Below are 21,268 nucleotides of genomic sequence, written 5' to 3' on the forward strand. Positions count from 1 at the left end.
ATGTAATTGTGCATGTCCATACATATGCATACATATAAAATATGCTATGACCGGATGAGGCTGAGTATACTATTCAGGTAGATGCTAGGATTTTTGTTTTATTTTCATAAAACATTCATTTTAAAGTGGAATATATAAAGCATTCCTTGATATGTCAGGCTTTAAGAATATTGGATAAATAAAAAGCAAAACTTAAGTATTTACTTCCAATACAAAGACATTCTTAATAATTACTATCAGCTTTCACATAAAGATTTAGTAAACTATATTTCTCAGTAATTGTCGCACAAACGAAGTGTTGAATGGTACGGTAGGTGCTCTGGAAGTGTGTGGCGTTTTGTACTTCACTTTGGTCTTCTTCCTTCCTTTGTTCTTAGTTCTTTTCTCAGTAATAGTGACAGAGTACATTTCTCTTCTGCCAGTGCTTCTTTGGCTGTTTAAATTGACATCCTTCTTTAAGTATGAGTTTCACATAATAATACTTTATATTAAACTAAATAACTTGAAATATATCTTTTCAGATTATCAGATCTTTGAGCAGAGAAAATAGATGTGCAGGATGTGATTGCTAACAAGGAATAATGAAATCTATGAACATCTCGTTTGCCTTTTCCGTCGCTCTATCTTACATTTAATTTTTGGGTAGGCAGAGTATTTGTACAGTCTGAAAGTATAAGAAGACACACTAATATCTTTGCTGTCCGTTTCCCAGCATTCCCATTTTCCTTCCTCACAACTACAATCTTTGGTTTTAGATTTCGTGGGGACATGTTTTAAGCATATGTACAGACAGACATGTTTTAAATTTCTTAGTGCTAATAGGAGAACACTGTTTTCTTGTTTTTACATTCAATGGGATTTTCGATATGGTGCCATAAACCTATATTTAAGACAGAACTTCCTTACTTGCTTTCTAGCCATGTCATATTTGATTGTATGAAACAAGTTTATCCAGTCCTATTAATAGGGTATATTTTATTGTTTTCTGCTCCTACAAACATATTGCAATACACATCTTTGTACATACATTACTTCATGTGTGCCAGTTTGATCTGGAGTGCACATGTGTAGAAATTTAAGATAGGTGGATTTATAACTGCCAGCTCTCCCTCCCTCCTCGTTTGGTGATGTTCATTTTGGACCTACATTGAGCTGAAGTCAGATTACTCCAGAGTAGTCCAGCATCCCAATCCTGTGAGTGCTAGCCTTGCAGGCATAAGGAAACCTCGGTAGTTTACACATTTATGTATTTGGAGACTTTTTTTACTCCTGTAGGAAAAGTCACCATAAGCATATGACTTTTTACTTTGGTATTGTGCTATACTGGCATAGCATGATTTTTGTTACGAGGGAAAAAACTGAATATTCCTGCATCAGTCTCTAAAATTTAATCTTTTTTTTTTTTTGTAAAACCAAAAATAACCATTTACTATGTAAGTGCCTGTATGTAAAATTAAAATAATGTTATAACAAGAATAAGACAAGATTCTTGTGTGTGAAAATTTTCTGGTTTTAAAAAATATGGTCACGAATTAATTGCTTGAGGGTCAGCATCACAGGCTATAAAAATAAACTGGTGAAGAAATTAAATTGCTACCAGACTTTTTTTCATTTCTTTTGCATTTAATAATATGAGTACTAAAGTCAAAATGCTTTCAATATACCTTTAATCCTTCAAGAAAGTAAACTACTTTGAAATTAAGTTTTAGAAATACAGTTGAGTAGAGCCTAAACAGTTCACAATGCCAACCTTAGTCCTGCTGAGAGCGGAAGTGTTTTACTGACAAGCAGAAATATTCCAGCCCAAAGAGCATCCCCACTGCCGTATGCGGTAAGGATTTGTCACTCGCCCACAAACCACTTCTGTAATTCAGTGACTAAGCAGAGTTAGTCTTTGTTGGACATTTCCAATTCAGTGTGAAAGAACTTTGTTTTGCAGTGTTTTACAAGTAATCATTAGCGTATGTCTTTGAGAGCGCTTGGCACACATCATGGGTGCTCCTGCGTTATTGAGAGAAGAAACCTGTCCATAATTCCCAAGTATGATTTTAAAACTTGCTTAATGGGACCTTATTAAACACAGAAATTCTCAGCTTATTGATGTCTTTAAATAGAATTACTTCAGGTTTTTCCCCCTTGCTGCTTTAATAAACATTAATTTTTGTTTGCACTTATTTTTAAAAGAAATTATTCTTAGGGTTAATTTTTAAGGGATAGGGAAACTAACAGCTTAGAGCAATAGAATTAATTGTGAGGAATTGGGTCAGCAGAATTCATTGAAGAGCTCTTTGTAAATCATTAACATTTTGAAAATACCAATGTTTCTCTAAACTTGAATTTTATTTTCTTGTATTTTAAGCGATTGAGAAGATTGTCTACCAAATATAGAACAGAAAAGATTTATCCCACAGCCACTGGAGAAAAAGAAGAAAATGTTAAAAAGAACAGATATAAGGACATACTGCCATGTAAGTTTGCAATGCCCTTGATAGAGTAACTAGCAATGCTCTCTAGCCCTGTGTAACCCTGCGAGCTCTGTTCCTGAGTTGACTAGCTAAGGAGGTAGTATCAGTCCCTCTCCAGGTACACTGCAGAGTAACCTGTGACTGTGCTTCTTAGAACCCATTTCTTCTTGTGTAGCAGTTTGTGGTTTTGTTTTGGTTTAGTGTTTTTACCAAAAACAAACAAAAGAGATGAAAGTAATGTAGACAATTGGGATAGTTTCTTAAAACACTGATTTATTTGCTCTTTGATCATAAAAGAGCCTTAATTGATTAACTATGGATTAAAAATGGGCCATAGATGCCTCAGAAACCTGTGTCTGCTATCCTCAGCAGTCTATATCTCTTAAGCACGTCTCAACTTGAAAACATTATATTCTCATTATAATTATATGCTAAGATAATACTGTTTTCTAGCTAAGTAACTGTAAACACATGCTTAAATGGGTGTCCACATTCTATAAAGGTATCTTGTGTTGGACCTGCATTTTCTGAAAGCTGCTGTTAGTGTTTCCTTCCAGTAGCTACACTCCCTAACACCACCATCTCCTTAACTGTCGTTAATCTACGCTCTCTAACACCATTTCCTTAACTGTTGTTATTAGAGCTTCTCTCTAAAGGATCCTCATGTCTCAGGGACCTAGTAGTGACCTCACTAGACCCAGTGCTCTTTTTCCAGAGTGTTCTTTCCATAAAGTGTTATGCCATTTCCAGTCTATTTTCTGAGTTTCTCTTCTTCCATGATAACCCTCTTTCAGGTCATTTCCTCCTGCTCGGCTTCCCTCCGTTCCACTGATTTCTTGTGTGCATGTGTATCTATGTGTGTATTGGGGGATGGTGGGAAGTTACCCTCAGTGTAGTGGTTCAGGAGCTGCTTCTGTTTTTGTTTGTCTTTATTTGAGATTTGGTATCTCACTGTGGCATGGGCCTTTCAATTAGACTAGATTGCCTGGCCAGCAAACCTCAGGGATCTATCTGCCTTGGTCTGTCCCTCTAGTGCTGGGAATGCAAGCACCACCCATACCTGGCCGGCCTTTTTATGTGGATGGTGGGGATGAGCTCAGGGCCTCAGGCTTGCATAGCAAGCAGCTTACTATCGGAGCCACCTCTCCAGTCCTCCTCACTGGTGTCTTTACCTAAATTTAATCCTTCCACTGTTTGTTAACTGTTGTTCTACATTATTCTCATCTGAGGAGTGTATGATTAGACACTATTAATGAAGTTAACAAAGAACTGCACAGAGTAATGGTGATGAATTACCACTCTGGAAATTTAAATTTGGATATCACTAGTTTGTGGCTGTGAGACTCAAGACTGGTCTTCACTATGTCTAGTTTTCTCAATTTTAAGTTGTAGTTGATAGTGATAATACATCTAAGGCCTGCTTTGGATGTTAGATAGATCAGATATCTTTTACTAACCTAATACAGTAACCACTCAAAGCTTTTGCTCTAAATACATTCCACTTTCCTTACCAGTTGCTTTAGTCTGTTCAGGCTTCTGTAACAAAAATGCCATAAACTTGGTGGCTATAAGGAGTAGAAGTGCATGGAGAGAAGTCCAGAATCAAGGCATGGTATGTGGGGAGCCCTCACCCACTGGTTCATAGTTGGTGCCTTCTGAATGTTCATGGAGAACAGGGAGCAAACAAGTTTCCTTGGGCCTCTTTTCTAGTGAAGGTCATTGAATTCACTCTGCTCACCTCCTAAATGCTTGATGTTCTTGCTTTGGGAATTAGGTTTTTAGCATATGAATCTGTGGGAATAGTCAGATCATACTGCTAATCCACCTTGGAATAAGAGTTGTTTTAGTTAGAGTTTCTTTTTTCCTGTGAAGAGACACCATGACCAAGCAGACTCTTACAAAGGTGAACATTTAACTGGGGCTGCCTTACAGGTTCAGAGCTTCAGTCCATTCTCATCATGGTGGGAAGCATGGCAGCATTTAGGCAGGCAGACATGGTGCTGGAGGAGCCAAGAGTTCTACATCTGGACCCAAAGGCAGCAGGAGACTCTTACATGGGCAGCCAGGAGGAGGGTCTCCTCTGCACTGGGAGACCTCAAAGCCCATGTACACAGAGACACACTTCCTCCAACAAGGTCACACCACCTAATAGTACCACTTTACATGGGCCAAGTATATTCAAACCACCACAGGAGTTAATATGGATTTCTGGATACTTTATTAAACATAATTTTCAGTACTGTCGACTAATTTTTTTTACTGTAGTCTAGAGAAATAAATCTTAACTGACTCCAGGTTTCTGCTTTCACATTCATGTTACAGAAAGTTGTGAGCATATACACTAATGATACAGAAGAGAACATACAGAAATTCCTCCTTGTATATTTCATGTTCTAGCCTAGGAGGTAGACAGTGAAGACAAATTCATATAGGCGCTGTCCTGTGGTTGATTAGTGCTATTAGGGATAATGTAGAAAGGGTAAGGGCCACTGAGAAAGCTGGGAATGAGGGAGAGCCGGGTTGTGAACCGGGAGGTGAGTGTTAGTGGCAGGCTAGGAAGCCAGCCTTCTAAAAAAGAAAGCCCTCGCTTATATTGGCTGCTGATTTATGTGATAGTCCTCCCCCCACCCCAATAATCACAACAGAATCATGGTGGTTGATAATATACCATTTACAGGTGGGAAACTGAGACTGCAGATGCTAAGTAATTTATCACAGTGCTCACATAATAGAAGGTAATTTGTAGCCAAAGCCCTGATGTTCAGATAAGATGGTTGTGGCACCTAAGGGTATTTGGCGGTGTTTGGAGGCATTTCCTCTACCAGCTTCTAGTAAGCAGGCTCCCAGCGCACTAGTGCAGTGTAGGGTCCTGAGAACAGACTTGTCTAAGCTGAAGTTGAGAAACCTTCTTTAGAATGGCAGCTCTTGATCTGTGTGTTAAAGTCAGGAGGACCTGGTTCTCACAAGTAGAATTTCAATAAATTTCTACCTGTTTTGATTTGACATGTGATATTGAAAGCAATTGCATATTCAAAGGAAATTAGCAGATTATTTTTTAACAAATACATGTTTAACATGTTCATTGTTTGCATAAGCACACTTTTAAACAGCTTTAACATACAAATTTCTATACTATGAAAGTTATCCACTTTAAGTATATAATTAATTTTCAAAGTAAACTTAGGCCACGCAGTGACTAGCCCAGTGTAGTTTTAGGATATTTTATTACTTTCAGAAGTTCTGTATTTAGTCCCATGCAGCTGCTAGTACAGTTTCTGAGTTTAGATTTTGTTCTTCAAGAAATTTAACATAGCTATCATTTAATGTGTGATCTGTGGTGCTTGATATCAGTCACTCAGACATTTTTTTTATATCTGTGCTATAGTAGTATTAGTAGTTAATTTCCTTTTAGTACTGAGGGATATTCTGTGTCTATACTATATTTTGTTTATCCATTTGGGGGAGCAGGCGCTCTTTTGAGGCAGGGTTTCTCTATGTAGCTCTGGTAGACCAGGCTGGCCTTGAACTCACAGAGATCTGTCTGCCATTGCTTCCTGAGTGCTGGGATTCAAGGTGTGCACCATCACTGCCCAGTGATCAAGGTTTTCTGTATAAATACACTTTTATTCGTAAGTGCATGTGTAGGAATATAATTGTAGACCTACAGAAGTTTATATTTAACCTTTTTGGTTTTATGAGGTAGCAAGTTGCTGGATTCTGAATTCTTCATCCTCCTGCCTCAGCCTTCTAATAGAGACCCTTTAGGCATGTACCACAACACCTAGCTTCTGTTTAGCTTTATAAGAAATCAAGATAAATATATTCCAAAGTCACTATTTTGTTTTCTGTTCTCAACAGTAGTATGTAAGCACCAGCTGCCCACATTCCTACCAACACTTGTAACTGCTGGAGTTTTGCTTGAGACTGTCTGCTTGGTATTAACCTACTAGCTTCCAGCTGCTTCTTTCCTCAGCCTCCTGGGGAGCTGGAGTTAGAGGTGTGAGCCATTGCACTTAGCTACAGGACTTTGCTTTGCTTTCCATGTTCTTGAGTTTGCTACATGAGTGTGTATACCTGTTCACATGTGCTTGTAGAGGCCTGAGGTCATTGCTGGCAATTTTCCTCAGTCGCTTTTCAGATTGAAGCAAAGTCTTAATGAATTCAGAGCTCACTATTAAGACCAGTCTGTCTAGCTTGCCCAAGGTAGTCTCTGCCCTCTGAGGCTGGAATCACAAGAGGGCCATCTCATGCCCTGGCATTTATGTGGGTTCTGGGGATATGTACTCAGCAAGTACTCAGCTGCTTTAACCACTGAAACATCTTCCCAGGCCCAGACTTTTAATTATAGTTTTTCTAGTGCTTCGTGATGTGTTTCTAATTTGTAGCTTTTCATGTGCTGTTAGCTAATTCTTCAGTGAATAGTCTTCAAATTATTTAAAGAAAACTTTATTTTAATCTTACTGTGTTATAAGAATTCTTTTTTGTTGTTGTTGTTGTCCCCACTTGGGTTTGAGATAGAGTTCTCATACTATGTGGTTCAGGTTGGCCCAAGCTCTTGATCCCCTTACCTTGGCCTCCCAAGTGCTGGGATTACAAGTGTGAGCCAGTGTTTGGAAAGAGTTCTTAGTGCATCCTGAATCCTAGAAACTATTCCCAGAATTAAAACTTCTCTGTTTACAATATATTAGATAAAGGTTGTTTTCTTGTTTGTAAGGGCTAAAAGTGAGAAAGCCTTTGGGGCTGGTGATTGGAGATATTCTACCTATTTTTTTTTTTTTTTTTTTTTTTTTTTTTTGTTAAATAGGAAGATTATTTCACCTTGTGTATGGTTAAACTTTTTCATCTTAAAAACCTTTAAGAGTGAGGAAGTAATTCCCACCCTGCACGTAGACAGCCTAACATGTAGGCTTAACTATCATTTTGGAACCAGTTGTTGTACTCTACCTTTGAGGTACTTTGACTAGAGAGTGGTTATGCCATATGGATAACAGTTATTAACTGGGATCCCTTATTACTGGAGAACATAGTAAGAGGAAGCATTATATATATAGTTAATCAGCATTATCCTGACTGAATATTCTAGCCTCATGTATCAGAAGCAGCATTTTTGGAATATCTATTTTCTTTTCAAAATGGTACTTTAAAAAAGGAGGCCACATAATGTGAATGAAGTCGGTGTCAGAGCACTAGCAAACATGTAGCCATTTTAGTGCCTGGAAAATTTTTAGAGATAAATAGTTTGCGTAGAGATTACTAGTATATCTTTCTTATATCTCTTCCTACAGATTTCCAAAATAAAGATTTTATCCCCCCAAAATATAAGGAAATAGAACTTTAATACTTTATATAATATTTGAACCAATGAAAAATAAGTTATTTGTTATAGTTGTCCTTGTAATAGTTTAGTTTATGCATAGCTGTTGCCATTTCTAGTTTTTCTTTTTGTATGTTAATTGGCTTTATTATTCATTATCTGTGGATTAAAAAGCCATAATGTGATAGTCATGGTTACAGTGTATGTGTTCTGATCCGTTCTAATCCAAAGGTAGTAATTATTGGGCAGTTCTAATACCTTATCAACCGGATGTGTGAGGTTTCTTTAAATTACAAGTAATAGATGTGTATGTACTTCATGAACCACCCTGTCTTCAACCATGAAGTTATACATTAAGAACATACATAATTCTGTAGTATTCTTTATGTATGTGAGTGTGTACATGTGTTTTTATGCCTGTGTGAGTTTCTATATACCACATGTGTGCAGGTCCTCTGGGGAGGCCATAGTTCATCAGATCCCTTGAAGCTGGAGTTACAAGTACTTGTGAGCCTGGCAGGGCCCTTGAGAGTCATGTGATCCTCTGCCATGCAGCAGTGGCCTGTAACTACCCAGCCATCTCGCCGGTCCTCAGTCTTATGGTATTAGTCCCCAAAATATATAATTCCCTCCTGGTCAGAAGTCGTAAATTAGGAAAACTTGTAATTGGAAGAGACAAAGGAAAAAGAATAACTAAATCTATGTGTAATCTTGAAAAACATCAGGAAAATTGTTAAAAATTGTTACTTAATATAGTTTACCTGAATTTTCAGGGTTTGGTAATTATGTGGTCTTTATATAGGATGTTAGTGTTAAGTCAGGCATGGGAGTATTCCTATAATCCCAGCACTTAGGAGGCTAAGTACAAAGAATCATGAGTTCGAAGCTAGTCTGGACTATATAGCAAGGTCCTGGTTGAAATATTCCTACCCAACAAAAATTCTTAGCTATATTAGAAATCTCAGTAGCAAGCAGCTATAAGTCTATATTATTTTTGCAGTTTTTATCTAAATCTAAAGTCATTTGTAAATATTTATTGTAGTTTTTTGGGTTTATAAGATTTTGGCCTTTTTGTTGTCTTGAAATAGGATCTCTATATAACCTTTGCTACCCTAGAACTTGGTGTGTAGACCAGGCTGGCCTCAAACTCAGAGAGCCTCTTGCCTCTGCCTCTACTGGGATTAAAGGCATGTGCCCTAAATGTTTTTTAAGTCAACATAGAGGCTGACAAGATGACTCCATGCGCTAACTTACTTGCTGCCAAATCTGACCATCTGAGTTGTTTCCAGAATCCACATGTTGGTAGGAGAGAACCAATTGCTACAGTTCATCTTCTGATATGGTTCATGTGACACACGTTCATTATTGTCCTGTGCCCCCTCATATAAAAATAAGTAAATAAATATAGAAAATGGTTAAGGATTTACTTAACTCATAAATGCACATCAAAATAAAATGAATCCTGATATTGGAAAGTAAAAGATTGTGGGTTTTTTTTCCTTACATGTCTAATTTTTTTCCAATGCTGTCATACTTAGGTATCTTAATTCATTAGTCATAATTATTTAGTTTTTATAATTTCTGTGAAATATGAAAGATAGGTTTCTTAATAAGAACTTTGGCAAAGAAACAGTAATTAAGAAGTTCTGAGGTTTGAGCTGGAGAGATAGAAGGCTCAGCAGGCAGCAATGACTGTTCCTCCAGAGGACTGGGTGCAGTTCCCTAGCACCCACCTGGTAGCCTCAGCCTCTATAACTCCAGTTCCAGGGGATCTGAAACTGTTGTCTAACTTCTGTGGACATTGCACACACCTACACATTCAGACACACACGTGCAGGCAAAACATCCATGCACATAAAGCTTTATTTTGTTTTTGGTTTGCTGCTTTATTTGTTTGTTTGTTTGTTTTTAAGATAGGGCTTCTCTATGTAGCTCTGTATGCCATGGACTTTATAGACCAGATGGCCTGGAACTCACATATCCACTTGCCTTTACTTGATAAATGCTGGGATTAAAAACATAACAAATTTCAAACAACAATAACCACAACAACAAAAACCATGCTGAGGTTTAATTCTCAGCCACCACCCTAGGTAATTTGGATCAGTGCCTAATGTTTCATATTTATAAGCTAATTCTGATTGCATCTTTAATATGCTTATTTACATATTTTGTTACTTTTCTCAAAGGTGTTTGTTTGTTTGGGTTTTTTTGTTGTTGTTAAAAACTACCCTCTTGGTACCTAAAGCTCCACTTTCTATTTTTTAAAGTAGTGTGATATATTGTAATCCCAGCACTTGGTGGCGGACAGTAGTGCAGTGGCTTTGTGAGCTACATTGAAAGGCCCTGCCATAAAAGGCCAGAGAAGAAATATCGGAGCCCCCTGGGTATAAATTATGAAAATCTTTTCTCTTTTGTAGTTGATCACAGCCGAGTTAAGTTGACTTTGAAGACTCCATCCCAAGAGTCAGATTATATCAATGCAAATTTTATTAAGGTATGTATGAAAATGGAGGGAGGTTTCCTTGCTACACGTAATGCCTTTCTATATAGTGATTTTACTAGAGCTATTAACCACACAGTATGGTCCTAATAGGAAATAAAGGAAAACCCTTGTCTTGCACATCTTATTTGCTTTTCTTGTAACTACCTATGCTACATAGCTCAAACCATATATAGAATAGCATAAGGCAGCATAAATGAATATGTAAATAAAAGCGGTGTATATGTAAATAGATTTGTAAATATGTAAATAAAAATAAAATGTTAGGCATCTTGTTAGATAACTTTAGACTTGACTCCTAAGTGGTAGCTAGGTGGGTGGGTGGTTGATTTGAGCCACAGTTTCTTTATGTAGCCCAGGCTGGCTTGGAACTCAAAGTTCTCTTGCCTTGCATTCCCTGGTAGTGAGGTTGTAAGCTTGTTCTGTGCCCAGCCTGTTGGGTTTCTGTACTGTCATGAAGAAAGGGATGGAGCCTCCTGGGAGATGTGAGTTTAAATAACGGTTCTAATTTCTTCCATACGTTATTTTGTGTTTTTGAGTCTAGTTATACAACTATTACAGCTTTTCAGTGACCTGTATTAGCAGTCATATATATTGTAATAGGTATCTTATTGATAATAAAAGATAGTAAGGGATGGAGAAATGGCTCAGCGGTTCAGAGCACTGACTGCTCTTCCGAAGGTCCTGAGTTCAAATCCCAGCAACCACATGGTGGCTCACAACCATCTGTAATGAGATCTGATGCCCTCTTCTGGAATGTCTGAAGACAGCGACAGTGTACTTAGATATTACAATAAATACAATCTTTTTTAAAAAAGAAAGTACAAGTGGGAAATTAATATTGTATTTGTAGTGTTGGACAAATATGGTTTCAGGTAAGAAAAAATCTTTTAACAAAATAAACTTAATTATTACACTAAGACAAAAACTTATAGATTAAACAAAAACTGGATATTATATTTCAAATACTGTCAGTATATACTTTTTTATGTGTGTTGAGTTCTAGATGTGTTTTGTTTTGTTTGTTTTTCAAGACAGTTTCTCTGTGTGGCGTTGACTGTCCTGGAACTTGCCCTGTAGACCAAGTTACTCTTGAACTCAGAGATCTGCCTGCCTCTTCCTCCCCCCAGTGCTGGGATTAAAAGCAGTGCACTATGCCTTGCAAGAGTTCTAAGTTTTAGCTATTCTTAGGGCACTGATTCAATTATATCCCAGTTCACTTATTTTAATCAGATATCTTGTTTTATCTATTCATAACTTATTAATTTCAAACCCATATATAGTAGGTTCTGAGTATGCTCTCACTTTGAGTAGATTCTTACGGTGGCCATGGGAAAAACTGCTAACTAGTATTATATTTACACTGTGCTTTTGTGTTTCTGCTATAGTTATAGTTAATTGACATGTCTGCCTGCCTATCTTCCTTCCTTTGTCCTTCTTTTTCTCCTTCCTTCCTTCTTTTTTTTTTCTTTCTTTTTTTTGGAGGGGGGGCTAGGTATTAAGTCTTTGATGATATTTTCTGAGACAGAGCCTCTCTGTTCTATGATCCTAGCTATCCTGGAGTTAACTATGTAAACCAGGCTGTTCTCAAACTCAGAAAATCACAGAGATTTACTACAGAGTAGGCCTCTACCTACTGAGTGCTGGGATTAAAGGCATACACTATCATACCCAGTATTTTGTTTTAATTTCTTAGTACGAAGGAACTTTTAGTTGCTGATTCTGTACAATGTAACCAGTAAATACAAAAGTATTATTGATTAGCCAAAAGGAGGGGGTTATATATTTGCCATGTTTTACACTCTGAAAGAAAAATGGCTTTAGATGAAAACATTACTAATAAAATTTGAAACCTTAATGAAACGTTCTTGATAATTATAGTAAACGTAAAGTTTACCTTTCATTCTTGCAGGGTGTGTATGGGCCAAAAGCGTATGTGGCAACCCAAGGACCTTTGGCGAATACAGTCATAGACTTCTGGAGGATGATATGGGAGTATAATGTTGTGGTGAGTGACTTGTCACAGAGTTCTGAGATCTGTAATATGTAATGGCACTCTGTGTCTTACCGAGAAAGAAGTAAGGCACCTTTTTTTTTTTTGATACTTTATTTTGGCATTGGTATTTTGCCTACTTGTATGTGTGTGTGTTTGACAGTGTCCAAAGCCCAGGAGCGGGGTTACAGGCAGTTGTGAGCTGGCAGGTGCCTGCTGGGAATTGAACCCAGGTCCTCTGGAAGAACATCCAGTGCCCTTAACCTCTGAGCCACTCCAGCTCCTTTGTGTTGTTTTTAATGATTTTATTCATTATTATTTTCTGTGAATTGGTATTTTGTTTGTAGATATGTCTACGTGAGGGTGTGGGATTCTATGGAACTGGAGTTACATATGGGTGCTGGGAATTGAACCCATGTCTCTAAAAGAGCAGTCAGTGCTCTTAATCTCTGAGCCATCTCTTTAGCCCCTGTAAGGGGCTCTTTTGGTATAATGGTTTAAGTGTAATGATGTTTCTGGAAAAGACAAAAACTATTCTTAAAGATGGCCCTTTAAGTTCTCACAAAGTAGTTCAAATATTTTAAGGAAAGTGTGACTGTAGTTAAAATTTTATCCTAAGTCAACCAATGATATAGCTACTAAATAACTTTAAAATCATTTTTCAAAAAAGGTTAATGCTTGTATAGACCAACAAAAGGATTGATAATATAGGTATGCTCTTTTAAAAAATACTATTTTTAATTTATTGAGAAACCCATGCATACGTTCAGTGCATCTCTGTCACTGCTTACCTCCGTCCCCCCTTACCCAGCCCCCCTTGGACTCCCTCCTCTGACTCCTCCTAAGGGTGGAAGGTGGTCACCCTTCCGACTGCTCCCATCAGTGCCGCTCACAAACACGTGAGTGTGGAGCCATGCACCGAGACTTTCTCCCTCAGGAAAACTGACTCTGCAGTGGAGAGCACTGCATGCTCTTCCAGAAGACCTAGTTTTGATTCCCAGCAGCCACATGGTGGCTTACAACCATCTATAACTCCAGTTCCAGGGCCTTCTGGGACACCTGAGGGCACGACGCATGTATGTAGGTCACAGACATACATGCGGGCAAAAGGCCCATTCATATACATGAAATTCAATTTTTTTTTAATTAAAAAAATAAAAAGAAAAAATGTTTTCCCCTCCCCCTCCACATCATCTTAACCAGGAGTGGGGACTCGGCGGCCTCTCCTCCATTCCTGACAGACATACCTTTTTTCTTTCTTTTTCTTTTTTTTAATTTTGTTTTTAGTTTATTCACTTTACATCCTAATATCAGCTCGCCCTTTCCTTCCAATACCCCTCATTCCTCTCTCCCCTTCTCTTTTGAGATGGGGAGACACTTCCCCCCTCTCCCCCAACACACACATCAGGTCACTGCAGGACTGGGCACATGCTCTCCCACTGAGGCCAGACAAGGAGCACACTTAGGGGAACGGGATCCACCAGCAGGCAGGCAGGCAACAGATTCAGGGAGAGCCCCCCTCCTGTTGTTGGGGACCAAGCCGTTTATCTGCTGTTTATGTACATGAAGGCCTAGGTTCAGCCCAGGCTCACTCTTTGGTTGGTGATTCAGTCTCTGGGAGCCTCCCTGGGCCGAGGTTAGTTGACTCTGTTGGTCTTCCTGTGGAATCCCTGAGTCCTTCCTCCGACTTTTCCACGAGACTCCCGGAGCTCCATCCAGTGTTGGGCTGTGGGTCTCGGCCTCTGTCTCATTGTCCACTGGGGGAGCCTCTCAGAGGACAGTTATGCTAGGTTCCACAGCCACATCTTTTAACTTTTGTCTGAAAGTAGAATATTTTGGGTCCCTCTTCCTAGGAAAATAATGTAAATATATTAACTAAATTAGTAAGTGAAGTAAGTATAAAAGAATGTAAAGAACGGCTCTCCCCACCCCTGGGCATTCAGTGGGATGCATATCTGAACTATTAGCATGTTAGTTCCCTTTGGCTTTTCTGGATAAAGGGAAAGAGTTGCCCCTAGGTTTGAAAGCAAGAAACTGTGGCTCAAGGATCCTGTGGTGCTGTCTGAGGTGCAGTCACAAGTTACTTCCTCATGAATAGTGACTTTTTCTGTGGTGTTGCAGTTATTCTAATGCATTGCATCCTCCCGTTCTCCCTTTGAGAGAGTAATAAAAGGGAATGTAATAACATTACTAGTATTTGCTGACAATTTCATTTTAAAATGAGATTTAAAGCAGGAACACATGGGAACATATTATGTCTGTAAAGAAGGTTGTATTTTACAGAGGTACACATTTGCCAAAATTGGGAGAATTGTCACTTAAGATTTGTGTTTCATTGTTAATGTATTTTCAAGGTAAAATATTATATTAAACAAATATTATTGAACTCTAGATAATATGTATGCTGAGTTACCTAGCAGACCGATATCTACTGTATACATACTAAGACATTGAAATACCTTTGTAAATAAGGTGATAGAAGGATAAATAAGTACGAAAATAGTTACAATAATTTAATGATAATAGTTTTCACTATTAATTTTCAACTTTTATATTTTAAATATAAAATGCTTCTATAAAATGAGGAAGCAAATATAACTTTCATTTAGAGGTTATTAATTTTAATAAATTCATTAAATACATGTATTAAATAAATTTAATAATTAGAAAGGTGAATTTAAATATGCTTTAATATTTGGTTAAGGGTAATACTAAATTAGGTAAATACCCTAACAGTACTTTAGTATAACTCAAAAGTAAGAAATAAATGAGTCAGATTAGAGTTTAATCCAAACTAAATAAGTCATTTTAAATGAAGTCACTTTTATTTAATTAGTCTTTGTTTATAAGATATGATTTTCATAGTTTATTTTTGCTTATTCGATTTTATTTTTATGTGTTTTTTGCCTGCACATATGTTTATGTGTTATGTGTGTGCAGTGCTTGCAAAGATCAGAAAAGGGTATTGGGCAGTGGTGGTGCACGCCTTTAATCCCAGCATTTGTGAGGCAGAGGCAGGCAGATTTCTGAGGTCAAGGCCAGCCTTGTCTACAGAGTGAGTTACAGGACAGCCAGGGCTACACAGAGAAACCCTGTCTCGAAAAACCAAAAAGAAAAAAGAAAAGAAAAGGGTATTGTGTCATCTGGAACTAGAGTTACAGATAGTTACTGGCCACCATATGGGTGCAGGGAACCAAAACCAGGTCCTCCAGATGAATAGCCAGCATCAAGGAAACTCCTCAGAAGAAAAGATAATTATTGACATTTGTATTTCGTCTTAAAAGTAAAACTATTTTTAACTGATTTTTTTTTCTCTCCCACCCCAACTTCTTCTTAGATCATCGTAATGGCCTGTCGAGAGTTTGAGATGGGAAGGGTATGTCAACACATTGTATTAATAGGAGCTCCTGGTTGTTTATTACTTCAGTTATTTGATCCCACGTAGTTAAAGGGTACACACTTCTTTTTTTGTGTGTGCTCTGCTATTTTATATGATACACGGAGCACAAACTTCTGTGTTTCAGAAATGCATTTTATAATATACTAAAATTAAGTGTATTGTTAATATAGTTTTCAAATGTTTCATGGTATTTTAAGTCAATTGTAATTCATTGTCTAAAAAGTAGTTTTTAAAATGGTAATGAAATTGAACAAATGAGCATACTAACGTCGTTCTGGTGGTCAGCAATGTAAGCTGTATATGGTGGCATACACTTGAATGCCAACACGTGGGAGGCAGAAGCAGGGAGCAGGCCACAGATCTGAGGCCAAGTCACTTTGCATAATGAGTTCTAGGCCAGTTAATTCTATGTGAGACCTTGTCTCAGGATTTAAAAAAAAAAGATAATCTTAAAGCTAGCATGAATATTCTGATTTTCTCTTTGCACAACTAATGTCTCTCTTTATGTGTATATGTGTACATGTGTGCATACATGAGCACATATGTGTGTGCAGGTAGTCACATGTGCGTGTGAGTATGAAAAACCAGAGGTCAGCATCCAGTTAGTATTTTTCTGTCTGTCTGTCCCTTGTTCTCTCTCTTCTTCGTGCTTGAGAAAAGGGTCTCACTGAACTCAGAGCTTACCATTCCAGCTACACTGGCCAGCATTGAGTGTCCACAGTTCCATCCTCCCGACAGTGCTGGCATTAGAGATGGATGCACTATGCCTGACCTCACGTGGGTGCTGGGTCCAAATTCAGCTCTGATTGCAGAGCAGGTACCATATCCGTTGAACTGTCTCCCCAGCCCCACCACCACTGTCTTATTGTTTTTGTTTGTTTATACTTGGGGAGGGGTGGGATTTCAAGACAGTGTTTCTCTGGGCAGCCCCTGGTTGTCCTAGAACTCAGAGACCTGCCTCTGCCTTCCAAGTGCTGGGACTGAACACATACGTGTGCCAGTATGCCTTGCTTTTATTTATACTGTTTTCAAAGCTTAGAAGAGAAAACCCTTGCTTGGTTTATTTTCTGGTCATGCTCAGATTGGACCGAGAGCCTTACACACACTAGCAGACTCTTGCCACTGAGCGTCCAACCTTGCTTCCATTTTTAGCTGATGTTTGGAATAAGTGATGTTTCAGACCACTGTGATGTCCTACAGCATCAGCACTGAAACTCACTGTAGAGGACAGTGATACGGTCCCAAACAATAGCGCTTAACTCACACTTGTTCAGCCTCTAGATGTGATGCCCAAATCAAACTTCATAAATTGCCATGTCTTTACATGAAGTTCTTTATATTTATTAATAAAGATAAATTTTAAGTTCCAAAGAAATGGCTATAAGAATTTTCAATAAGATATGTGTTACACAAGCAAGACAAATCTTTGCTCTATACATATCATAAATAATGGAAGAGCTATATTTTAATTAATTTATTCCTTCAGTACAACTTTATTTGCCAGTATTAAATGATATCAGATGGAAAGTAAAGATAATAAAATATAAAAATTGAAGCCTAATCAGATTTTCTATGTAAATGTTAATATTCTTTGTTATTTACTTATAGTTGGAATTTTACATTTTACTCATCTAGTGGTTCTCTTTTTTCTTCTGTCCTTCCTTCCTTCCTTCCTTCCTTCCTTCCTTCCTTCCTTCCTTCCTTCCTTCCTTCCTTCCTTCCTTCCTTCCTTCCTTCCTTGTTTGTTTTAAGCCAGGGTTTCTCTGGGTAGTCCTGGAACTCACTCTATAGACCAGAGATCTCCCTGCCTCTGCCTCTTGAGTGCTGGGATTAAAGGCATGTGTGCCACCACCTGACTCATTTAGTGTTTATCTTGAGTACTGTTAAAGTATAGAAGTTTTCTTTTTATTTCATTAAGGAGCTCATTGTATTAAGTGGTGAAAATCAGTCTTAATTAGCACAGACCAATAGACACCTGCTGCTGCTGCTGCTGCTGCTTTCTTCTCCTCTTCCTCTTTTTCCTTCTCTTCCTCCTCCTCCTCGGATATGATTCCTTTTTGTTTTTTATGTGCATTGTGTTTTGCTTGCATGCATGTCTGTGTAAGGGTGTCAGATTCCCTGGAATTGGAGCTCAGACAGTAATAAGGTGCCATGAGGATTACTGGGAATTGAACCAGGATCCTCTGAAAGAGAGACCAATGCTCTGAGCCATCTCTCCAGCTCCCGAAATACTTCTTATACTAACCAGGACTCTTTCTTCTTAACCCTAGGACTAAAATATTTCTAAAAGCTTAAGAAATATCATACAGTACTGAACTTTGTTCTATTTATCTTTTTTTGGACAACAGAAAAAGTGTGAGCGTTATTGGCCTTTGTATGGAGAAGACCCTATAACATTCGCACCATTTAAAATTTCTTGTGTAAGTATCTATTTTTATGTGTTTTAAAATATTTTTTAATATTTGTTCTTTGAGAATTTCATACACAAATACAATATATTTTGATCAAATCTATCCCTGCCCCATTTTCCAGGTCCTCAGACTCACCAACTATGTCTTTCTCTCAACTTTATGACCTTTTTCTCATCCACTGAGTCAAGTTGGTGCTTGTAGTGTAAGGCAGTAAACTGGAGCATAGGCAAACATCCTAAAGAAAATTAATTATCCCTTACCCAGCAGCTGACAGACAGCTGGCAATAGCCCCTCCCCTTTGAGTAGGGCTGTATAATCCCCTCTTCATCCATGTTGGAAGCTGATTGGCTATTTCTTGCTCAGGGAGCTGCTACTCCAATGTTCTCAGTGTGTCACAGCCCTGTTACACCCAGAAAACAGTTTCACGGCTGTCCTCTCCAGCCTTCGGCTCTTAGAGGCTTCCTGCTTCCCATAGCGGTTCTTGAGCTTTGTGGGGAGGGGCGGATACAGAGTCCCATGTAGATGAGCGCTCCACATCACTTACTGTCTGCTCTTTAAGCAGTTCAAGAATCTGTGTTTGCCTTGTCTACAGCAGAAAGAAGCTTCTCTGCTGAAACTTGAGAGTTGTACTGATAGCTTTATGTAAAGATCCCTTTTTGGAAGGCTGTTTGTCCATTTAGCAAAGTAATAGAAGTGGATTCTCCCTGGGGCATGTGGCCTCTCCAGCCAGTTTACAGTGTCAGGCTTGATTTCCTTCCTGTGGAGCAGACCTTAGGTTCAGTGAGGGGGATCCTGTAACACTCAGGCCACAATTGCACCAGTAGCCATGTATCTCCAGGTCACACAGTTCACAGCCAGGTGCAACTTACACCTCCTCCACAGTACCTATTTTTATATACATTTCATCAGAAAAGCTGCACTGTAGACTGAACAATTAAATTGTAATATGTAACAAACTCAGGATATTAGAAGCCTAGGGCTTTCACTTATAGTAATCAATACTGATGTTTTATTCTGCTTTCAGATTCAGGGGTTTTAGGAACAACTTTTACAACTCTGATTTTCTTTATTTTGGTGATGATTTTGTTAGTCTTTTTACATCTCTTGTCAATGTACATGTGACGGTTTTCTTTGGAAGTTGGTATACTCACTTCTCATCAAATAAATGGAAAATAACATTGCTAACTGAGATAATCATGTTCCTCACATCTTAAAATTAGGAATAAAGTAAACTTGAATTACCATCCTGAAAGTAAAGATTATTTCTTATAGTAGGTAATTTGGCATGGAGCCTAAAGTGTAGGCTGGCCCTGGTTGATGTTGTAATTCCAGCATCACTAAGGAGGATTGTTCAAGTTTGGCCTCATGCCAAACTATCTATTTTATTAATGAAGAGCAAATATTGTCCTTGTTAATGACAGGACTAAACTGTCTGTGGTTACAGCTAACAAGGCAAAACCAAGAACTCAGCAGCAGACACATGTCAGGCTAAGAGATGGTATTAGACTCAAAGCTGTGCATGTTTCCTACAACCATAATAAGATAACAACTAAGGTGTCTCTTCCCTCATTGCTGCTCATCTAAATTCAGCATTGAGTGTGACAAGGGGATAGAGAGCCTTGTGGAAAGAAAACGCGATGCGGTGAAAGTGGGGTGCAGGGCTGGAGAGGTGGCTCAGAGGTTAAGAGCACTGACTGCTCTTCTGAAGGTCCTGAGTTCAAATCCCAGCAACCACATGGTGGCTCACAGCCATCCATAAGGAGATCTGACTCATCTAAAGACACCTACAGTGTACTTACATATAATATAAATAAATCTTTATTAAAAAAAAAAAAGAGGAAAAAGAAAGTGAGGTGCAGTGGCAGTCAGTAGGTGTGAGTTCCCCTGGATTGTTTCCTTCAGTGCTTCCGGGATGATTGCCACTTCAGTGTACTCTGTAGACTGTAGGGTCAGGATTAACGCTTACCTTTTAAAGCCAGTAAGTAAAAAATAGACAAAACAGCAGGACGCAAAGCACATGGCTCAGTGTGTTAAGTATTGATTCTACCTAGCGTGCTAACCGTGGGGCTTAGTCCCTAATACCATTAAAAAAAATTAAATGGATTACTTTTTTAGATTTTTAAAATAATTATTAGATACATCCAAAATTCTAAATGTTAATTTTAGATTATGGATGTGTGTGTGCGTGCGTATGTGCGTGTGTGCGGGTGTGTGTGTGTGTGTGTGTGTGTGTGTGTGTCTGAGTCTTTGTATGTCTGTCCGTCCGTCCGTCCGTCCGTCTGTCTGTTCGTCCACGTGGGCTGTCACTTTATGTTTGTTTTTCAGCGGTTTCTCTATGTAACTGCTCTGGCTGTCCTGGAGCTCTCTTTTTAGATCAGGCTGGACTCAGACTTACAGAGAGCCAATGCCTGCCACTGCCTCCCAAGTGCTGGGGTTAAAAATACGTGTTACCACACCAGGCTCAATTCACAAGCTTTTATCTTTTTAGGAAAACGAACAAGCAAGAACAGACTACTTCATTCGAACACTTTTACTTGAATTTCAAAATGTAAGTAGTTCCCATTATAGATGAAAAGGAGGTGCTGTTTCCATTCATACTCCCTCTCCCTCTCCCTCTCCTCTGCATTCCTGTTGTGAGTCTGAGTCTTGCTATTATGTAGTTTATTTAATTAGTGTCTTGAGCCTTATGCACATCAAACTGCATAGTAAAACAGTATGAGGTTTACTTTATTTAGAACAACGGAATTTTCTGTGTGTGGCATAATTATGCTTTCTTTGTTGCATAGTTTTCTTCTGTTAACACTTTGCAGATTATAGCATATTTATATACTCACTTATATTCAGAATTTTTTAAAAAGACAACTAAATTTTCATTTAGAGGCTACAGTGTAGCTTGGTGGGGGGGGGGGTGTCTAGCAAGTACAAGGGTTCTTTGTACCCAGCACTATAAGAAATTAAAAAGTAAATATTAATTTAGATTTAAATTAAGGTAACTTTAGACTGTTGACTTAAATGTTTCAGAATCCAACAAAATGATAATTTCTCAGGGAAGAAAGCAAAGACATAAAAAGACATTGGAAGATCTCGTCAGCATTTTTCTGTTCTCTTGTTATTAGTCCAGCTTGGTCACTGGGTTAGTCAGGGTTTCTGTTGTTCTGACAAAACACCATGACCAAAAAGCA

General features: G+C 38.3%; 1 protein-coding gene across 4 annotated transcripts in view; it reads left to right on the plus strand.

Moving 5' to 3' along the window:
• The window catches only part of Ptpn12 (protein tyrosine phosphatase non-receptor type 12), a 67,453-nt gene that overhangs the window by 22,858 nt on the left and 23,327 nt on the right, over window positions 1–21,268 (plus strand). For 3 of the 4 annotated variants that reach the window (XM_052173102.1, XM_052173103.1, XM_052173104.1), the window contains 6 exons: window positions 2,360–2,468; window positions 10,200–10,276; window positions 12,195–12,290; window positions 15,613–15,651; window positions 18,024–18,095; window positions 20,575–20,634. In XM_052173102.1, coding sequence (XP_052029062.1) covers window positions 2,360–2,468; window positions 10,200–10,276; window positions 12,195–12,290; window positions 15,613–15,651; window positions 18,024–18,095; window positions 20,575–20,634 — 453 coding nt within the window. The remainder of the gene's footprint in view (window positions 1–2,359; window positions 2,469–10,199; window positions 10,277–12,194; window positions 12,291–15,612; window positions 15,652–18,023; window positions 18,096–20,574; window positions 20,635–21,268) is intronic. The other variant, XM_052173105.1, reaches the window with a different exon arrangement.

This window comes from Apodemus sylvaticus, chromosome 2, assembly GCF_947179515.1.
Source record: "Apodemus sylvaticus chromosome 2, mApoSyl1.1, whole genome shotgun sequence".
Lineage (NCBI taxonomy): Eukaryota > Metazoa > Chordata > Mammalia > Rodentia > Muridae > Apodemus > Apodemus sylvaticus.